This window comes from Ictidomys tridecemlineatus, chromosome X, assembly GCF_052094955.1.
Source record: "Ictidomys tridecemlineatus isolate mIctTri1 chromosome X, mIctTri1.hap1, whole genome shotgun sequence".
NCBI classification, from domain to species: Eukaryota; Metazoa; Chordata; class Mammalia; order Rodentia; family Sciuridae; genus Ictidomys; species Ictidomys tridecemlineatus.
The window spans coordinates 88,628,833-88,637,516 of record NC_135493.1 but is presented as its reverse complement, the minus strand read 5'-3'; the positions used below and the strand labels follow the sequence as shown (position 1 = coordinate 88,637,516).

Below are 8,684 nucleotides of genomic sequence, written 5' to 3'. Positions count from 1 at the left end.
CCTCTCAGTCTTACAACGTGATGTTGCCCGTACCTGGTCATGCCTTCTTTGGGTTCTGTACTCAAAGCCTGTCAGACTCTTGGAAGGCCCTCCTCTTACAGAAAAGTCACAGGCAAAGGCCAAGTTTGAAGTAATTCTTTTAACTCTAAGGCACATTTAAAAAATCTTAAAAATCTGTTGCCACGATTTTTATACTCTTTTAAAACTGAATTTCTTCAAGCATCTAAATCAGGGGCTGGGCAAGAACTTTCTTGGGAAAGGGCCACATAGTAATTAGCTTAGGCATTATGGGCTGTATAAACTCTGTCACAACTCCTCAGCTCTGCCTCAGCAGCATGAAAACTGCCACAGACGGTATGCAAATGAATGAGTGCAGTGGATGCCAATAAAACTTTATTTACAAAAACAGGCAGTGGGCTGGATTTGGTTCAGAAGCTGACTTTAGTTTGCCAACCCTAGTCTAAATGAATTCCCTTGGAGAGGAATAGCTTCCACCCAGAAAAGAACTTTTCTATGAGGGAAAGAAACAGACTAGAAATAGGGTCATACTACATTCTTCTACTAGTGGATGACACTTTAAAAATACAAAATAAGAACAGCTCAGCCAGTTAATCTTTTTATTTTGAGTTTCGTAAAAAAAAAAAAAAGCTTTGAAAAAAATGTGTTAAATATCAGTAAAGGGCAGGAAAACACATGGCTAGCTTTACAACAGCAATCTACACATCTACACAAAGGCAAACATTAAGTAAAATGCTAGGGAAAAGATACCACTTTGGGGGGCCTACGGCAGTTTTCCTTATTGCACATAAAGGTAGATAACTTCAGGTCTTTAATTTTTCACAGTTATAACATACTTCAATGTCATTTATAATGTATATTTATACAACATAGTATAATTTTAATATTATAAAACCACCAGTTTGCTACTATTGAATGGAAATAGAAGAAACAAAATCTCCCCAAATACAATAAGTAAGCCCTCTATAAAAAGTTCCCCAGAAGGTCACATCATTCCATGTTAAATTCACCCTATTCTACTTCAAAAAGTTGCTGTTCAGTTATTAAATGGATCTTTGTGGCCTTCCCATTGAATCATTTTAATGGACACAACAAAACTTCCCAAGTAAGTAGTATCAGATGCATTTTATGAAAACATAAAGAGATAATCTAGAAGGAGCTGAAATCACACTTTGAAGGATCGATTTCAGTAATAAAATTACAAAACCATAGACTTCACACCTATACAACTGAAAATCATTCCTCTACTTCTCCAAAGCCCACAATGAAATAATCATAACAAAAGTTAGTCCCCAAATGTACATGCAGTTAATCACCCAGTAACACCTGGATGGTAACTTCTTAAAAGTGCTTTAGACAGCAGATGACGCTTTGTGCTGTTTACAAGTCCTTTTCCGAGTTCCTCCAACATACAGAGGCTTAGACAATTTTTCCACTGGCCAAGAGTTGAGAGATTATGGTGACATTTGGCAATTCCATTAAGCCTTTTTTTAAAGGATGGCCATCAGAATGAGAAGGTGACCTTTGCTGCATGCACTCAGGTCTGCTTCAGACCTTTTCAGAAGGTAGCACAGCAGACAGACTTTCTTTCTCATCTTCCCCAAGGCTCAGGTGGCTGAAATCTGACAGCCTGTGCATTCCATCTGGGCCAGTTATAGTATACCCTGCTTAGGAAAATAAAACTAAGATCAACAACTTTGGTTTTTCTCTTCAATTTTTGCTACCCCTGGGTGACAAGACATGTTTGCAAAAAAAAAAAAAATGGTTTGTGTCTAGGTCTTGTTTTAAAAGATTGTCAAAAGAATCTACTTGTCTTTTCCTAGTTAGATGGTAGCATTGGTTTCTGCAGTATTTCTCTCCATACTGTTTTCACTAGGCTTTAAAGTGGGGGAAGATCTTTTCAGATATCAAAGTGGTGGAAGCAGCATTCAGATGTGTTGTTTCTAAACTATGACTCTTGGCTACTAAATTCCTTCAACTTATTGTTACCAGCATGCAGCAGCTGATACCAGAAAGCTAGTTTCTCACTTAGAAACCAACAGAAGTGATCAGAACTCAATGATACCAGGGTAATTTATCTGACTCTGGATAACTAATCTACACAATCAATGTCAAAAGGCAGGCATCAAAGACATCGTCAAGTTCTCTACTTCTAGGGTGGAAAAAGAAGTCACATACTTATCTTGTTGGCAAGCTGACTTACCAGTAGCCCTCATTCCAGGCTGCATTTTACAATGGATGCCACTGTCATCTTTCTGATACAACTCTTAGAACTTATAAGGCAGGTCTCCAAGTGGGTATTTTCACCTCTGATGAGTCGCTCAATGGCCCTGCTGATCTTCAATAAATACATTGGTGGTGTTTCTATATTTAGAAATCACTGGTTCACATGAAAGATCTGATATGATTACATTAACTTCCACTTAAGACAAAGAGAGGGAGTGAAATGTTGGGGGTGGGACAATGTGAAACAGGCCTCTATTTTAGAAGGAACTATTCATTCTTTGTCCCAGACTGAAATGTTCATGGATAGCGGAGATATCATTTTGCATTTATTCTAAAGGGACTTCATTTGTCAAACCACATAGGATATTTTTGGGTCTAGAAAATAGCCTGAAGAGCCCCGTGCTGTTTGCTTGATGAGATATTTGATGTTTCAGTGTGACTTTTGACTTCGAGGCATCAACACTCATTTGTCTCGTCACCCTAGTGAGTACCTTGGAGGCTCAGAATCCATATGCCCTTCCTGTGCTTGTTTCCTGAGAATTGTAGTCTTACTTGAATTCCAAAATTCCTTCTCTAGCAAAGGTTGGGTTTGCTGGTAGTTCCCACAAAGACTGGGAACTACCATTCTTATCAAAAAGAATGGCAGGAATTTTTATCTGCTGTCCATCATGTGACAGCAAAGTGACCACAACTTTCCCCTGTGTTCTGGCACTCAACAGGCCCACCCTTATTCTCAGGAATCCAACACAAATTCAGGCATGGGAACAAGCTATTAACTTAATTCCATATGAAATTTAAAAGCCAGACTCCCAGAAACCTTCATGTTGACTAATCAGAAGCTCAGTTAAGACAAAAATCCTCCTCCCCCTCTCCTCACAAATGGGAAGGAAGATGACAAGTTTTCAATTCTCCCCCCCCCCACACACACACTTGTTCTCCTTATCTCCTTGGAGGCTCTAAGGCTGTCAAATGTAATCTTTGCAGTTGAATTTTTTGGAGTATGTCCTTGAGTTCTGCAAAGATTAACTCAAAACTTTCTCATAGCTGCCAAGGCTGTGTTACTGACTTGGTTTGTTCCTCATGACTAATAGTCAAGGGTCCTATATGTTTTCTCATACACAGAAGCTAGAGAGAAAAGGGACTTTGTGAAAACAGAAGTGAAATCAGTAGAGAAGGGATCAGGAGAGGGAAAGGGGAGGTATAGGGGGAATGAAAGAATAATTTATGCTATGTGCATAAATGACTGTATCATAATATTACTATGATGTATAATTATAATGCACCAATAAATTTTTAAAAATAAACCTTTAACTTGCTAGGCCATTATTTTGACTAAAGTACCAAACAGAGTCCAAAGAAAGCTCTAGCCAAAAGGCTCTCAACCCTGGCTGCACATTAGGAACTCCTGGAGCTTCAAAACAAAGTGTGGATGCCAGGTCCTATTCCAAAGCTAGTGAATCCAAATCTTGGAAAGTAATGTCATTATGTCAAAAAAAAAAAAAAAAAACCAACCAGCCATGTGATCCTAATATGCAGGCAGGGTGCAGAACCTCTGCTTTAGACCCTCTGACTTGGCTGAAACGTCACCCCCCCTTAACTTGAACAAATATGTGTGAAGGATGAGTTGGGATTACTTTCTCAGAAGATCTTTGTTTAATTGGATACACCATTATTCAGCAATATCAGTCTGTTTTTTATGCCAGTCCAACAGCAGCTGGTTGGCCTTGAGCTAGATGATTTCTGGGCTTTGTGGCATTCTTACTTTTCTCCATGCAGCCTAGTCATAATGCTTTTTGATATGGAACCATTTCAATAAATGGATTCCCCTTCCCAAACCCTTGGTAAGGTCAAAATTCTCCACACTTTGCACACAAAACTTAGGACCATAGGTCCAAGTGACTTACTTCAATCTGCTGAATAAAAGACTCAATCAAATAATTATAACTCTAGTTTTGGTCTCGGAAAATCTGTATTTACTTATATTTAATAAGGTTGGAACAAAGGGTTTTCAATGAAGACTAAAGGATGGCCTTTAGGGGGAAAACACAACAATTTATTGATTGACCTAAGACTAGGCTGGGAAGCAAAATGGTTATTTTTCTTCCCTAAGAAGATAATTTCTTACCATCTTCTGAACGCTTCCTAGAAACCCAAAAGAATAACAAAGCTTTGCAGTGAATGAAGACTGGGTGTATTCTACTTGGTTGGGTTTTTTTCAAGAATAATCACTAGGACTTTTGTCTAAGCTTTTCCCCTCCAGCATAAAGGATGAGCAAAGGCTTTATACAGACCCAACCAAAGAGTAAACCAACCTAACCTACACACACACACACACAGAGAGAGAGAGAGAGAGAGAGAGAGAGAGAGAGAGAGAGAGGAAGGTGCACACCTGTAATCCCAGTTACTCAGAGGCTGAAGCAGGTGGATGACAAGCTGAGGGCTGGCCTGGGAAATTTAGTGAAACCCCATCTCAAAAAAAAAAAAAAATCCAACCCCCCCCCAGTCTCATCTTCTAAGTTTATATTGTGTACTGGTCATTACTGAGATAACTATAAAACAAACACTGCTTGATGGTTCTGGGTCTAATCACATGGACAAAATTCCAACCTTCTGCTAAGTGTGGCAGCTGTTGTCTACAACTTGAACCCACAACCTTCTAGGGGCTGAAACATAAAAAAGCTTATTCTGTGGCTGTGGGGTGCAGGTCTTCTGAAGTCCTTTGCTAGCCTAGTGACCCTGAGGTCTCAGGGGGTTAGGTACATTGTTTAGCTTTTAGCAGACTTACAAAGTCCACAGATGACCATAAAATCATAATGTACTTTACTATGGAAAGGAGAGAGATGAATAAAATGCATTCAATTATCTTATATTAATCTATATGAAACTGCTATTTTAGATTTTGAAAAAATAGTTGAAAATCATCAATCTCATGTGGCTCAACCTCATCAAATAAATTTTTCCTTACTTAAACAAATTACCAATTAAAACTCTGAAAGTTGTAAAGCTATGACCTATTTTAAAAATAACAATTACCATGGTGGCCCGAGCCTATAGTTCTAACTACTGGGAGGTTGGGAGAGGAGGATCACTTGGGCCCAGGAGTTCAAGGCCAGCCTGGGCAAGAGAGAAATTAACCATGAAAAGTGTGAGTTAGGGGGCTGGGGTTGTGGCTCAGTGGTAGAGCTTGCCTAGCATGCATGAGGCACTGGGTTTAATCCCCGACACCACATAAAATAAATAAATAAAAAAATAAACAACAACAAAAAAGATGTGAGTTAAGAAGGTTAAATGGCTGATTCACTATGGGTGTATGGTACTAAGACACTAATTTGTCTACCATAGGAAGAAAAATACTCACATTTTGAAGACATTTGTTTTAGAAATTGATTTGCCAACAATGCTAGCACTAAAGCACAGAGATGAGTGGAGAAAAAAACTGTCCCAAGAGTTCTCTCAGTATTTCACCTACCACAGGTGTGGGCAGGCAGAATATTTCACCCAGAAAGAACACAAATTGAAAACCCAGGTTTCAAACCACATCCACAAATTAAGCTGGTGCAATACTCTCTCCAGATATCCAGAAAATGATACTTGCTGTAAAGACACCTGATTCCTAATCCTATCTAAGATGAAACTTTCTATTGGGTTGAATAATGCTTACTCAGATTTCTCATGTAGCCACTGAATAGCATGCATACATCAGCTCAAAGTTTGGAATTTTACTGAGTCTTAAGATGCCTATCTTGTATTTTCTTTGCAGGTTTTATTTTCACATTGAGATCCCTTTCCCTCTGAATACTAGCCTATTGCCTGTTTGGGTTCTTGCTGCTTTTTCTTTCCCTGATAAAAGCATCCTACAAATTTTGGTGTTATCTCTAACTCTATGGTATATACCCCAGTCTTACTGATCATTTTTCCAGGTAGTGGGCTATCTGGTAGCCCTCAAAAGTTAAATGATTCTTGCAGTGATACCATCGTTTTCTAAACCCCTTCTGTCCTCAGATTAATTTAAAAACAATAGAATAACACAATTTGCCTTTGGTTTTAAACATCCCAGTAACTTCTTTACAAAGATTTCCAGAGAAGAAACTAGAATTCTTTTCCCCACACTGAAATGTTCATGGATATCATTTCTAATCTTCAGTCTAGAAGAAAACACAGGTTGCATAAAGTCAGGGATCCTGATAGGAGAATGCAGTCCTGTAGCCTTCAGTGCCAGGGCCTCCACTCAAATAGCTTTTTCTGTCCCGTTTAACACCAGCATCCCAGAATTCTTGGTGGGCCAATCTCAACTGCCTTCTTTCATGGTCTTTCTTCTAGCCTGTTCTCCCCTGACTTGATGTTCCTCAAGCCAGCTAGACTGGCACTGCTATGTGCTGAGATGAAGCTTCTCATGGGTAGAATCTCCAATACTTGCCCTGCCTTATTCAAAGAGCATGGGTGGATGAATTAAGAGACCATGAAAGCATGCTATTTTTGTGTTTGCTTAACTCTGAAACAGCGCACTACAATGTGAAAAAGTGGGGATAGATCTGCTTTCGTCTTGATTTAGAGACACTCTAGCTTCACCATCTGAGTCTTGGGTTAAATTTTAAGTGTTAAGATAGCTTCAAACCCCAACAAAATAGAAGCATTAGTTCAATCCAGTCAGTGCCCCACCTCAAACAACACTGGGGCATGTAGCCATCCTCAACTCCAAGGGCCTACCCCAGCATTTCAGGATTTTGGGGGACAGTCACGCATTTTCCTGCAGAGGAAACACAAGAGGGGTACCCCGGCTTGAAACCTTCTGGTCTCCCATTCCCAGGTCTCGCTCCAGCACTTCCTCAGAGCTGCTCTTTGTTCTCCGACCACCCTCAAGACTCGTGGAGGCTGTGTGGGAGCCTGAGGAGCCATTGGCAGTCACTGTGCTGTCTCCATAGGTCAAGGTGAGGTCACCCTCCGTCAGGATGAAATCAGAATCTTCTTCTCTCAGTGGCTCTTGGTTCTGGAAGGCATAAATAACAACAATAACAATAAAAGTGGGACACTTATATCTTCCTGGGCAGGAACCCTCCAATCCTAAGTCCTCATCAGCAACTTAGGGGTTATGAAAATTGCCTGCTTGTGCCTCTAGTGCAGTCATGGGATGGAAATTATGTAGTATTATTCAATGCAAAGCACTGTTGTTGGACTTTGAACCAAGACTTTGAGCACCAGCAAGCAGTTTTCATTTCAAATGCCTGGTAGGTCAGAATTAGTGGCAAAATAAAGAAGGGAGACCAGCTCAATTTCAGCTTTTCAGTCCATAAAGACAGGAAGTTATGGGTAAGGTAACTGGGCAATCACTGGAAATAGGTTCCTGGGACTCTTTCTCTGGGTAGGTCTTTCAGGTGGGCCTACAGCCCTACACAAAACATCCTAAACCCACTTTGTTTACATTTGAACTAGTCTTTGCCCTAGTTAGCAATTGAGTAGAGAGGACAAACCATGATTAGCATTTCCTCCATTTTCCCTGTGGTATTTCCACAGAAAAACCCTGATGGAAAGCCTGTCCTCAGGAGCATGAAGCAAATGATAAAGAGGAAGAGTACATTTTATTGAGCTTCTATAACACACTTGCCAGGAACTTCACATAAGCCCTCATTTGATCCTTACCCCTAGAAGAAAACCTGAACTAGTGAATCAGTAAAATCTGCCTGAGGTTGTCCAGCTGACAGGAAGCAGAGTTAGAACTGATACTGCCTCTAGATTCATTTTTTCCACATAAAGGATGTGAAAAAATCAGCTGTTCAGGAAAAGGACTAGAATAGCATCTCATGCTAAGCAGTAGTTGTAGCAAAACAAACAAGGCTAAACAAGGCAGGCATTAACAAAGTCATAGCCTCCTGAAAGTAACAAATGGTGGGGAGAGTGTCAGGAGACAGAATAATGTCAGATAAAACCTTTCTCCCTCCAATGGGTTACACCAGCAAAACAAAGGGAGGGTCATGGCTCTGCTGTATTGAAGGTTGTCAAAGAATACAACTTGGATGGCAAACACATCTGAAGTCTCATGTATCCCTCCTCTGTCTGGGATACCACCCTGGTCCATTGCCTGCCCCAAGTGCAACCTGGACATGCCCCCATCTAGATGATAAACTACCAAAGGGCATTGACCTCTTTCCCTCTTCTTGGTGTCCTTCCTTAATGGAACTTATCTCATACGGGTTAAGTATCCGTGTATCTGAAATGCTCTGAACTCAGAAACTTTTTGGAGTATTGACGTCATAGAAGTCTGATAGTTCTCAAATTTTGTTTCATCACAAAATTATTATAAATATTATCTAAAATTACTTTCAGGCCATACATACAAGGTATATATGAAACATAAATGAATCTTGTGTTTAGACTTGGTCTCATACCCAAGATATTTCATTACATATATGCAAATATTAAAAAATCTAAGTTCTGAGATCTAA

At 39.9% G+C, this 8,684-nt stretch overlaps 1 protein-coding gene across 1 annotated transcript in view; it reads right to left on the bottom strand.

The window, feature by feature from the left end:
* Nucleotides 1–603: 603 nt before the first annotated feature.
* Nucleotides 604–8,684, bottom strand: part of Slc9a7 (solute carrier family 9 member A7) — a 140,414-nt gene continuing 132,333 nt past the window's right edge. Inside the window, exon 17 of the mRNA XM_040276594.2 lies at nt 604–7,231. Coding sequence (XP_040132528.1) covers nt 6,980–7,231 — 252 coding nt within the window. The 3' untranslated portion in view covers nt 604–6,979. The remainder of the gene's footprint in view (nt 7,232–8,684) is intronic.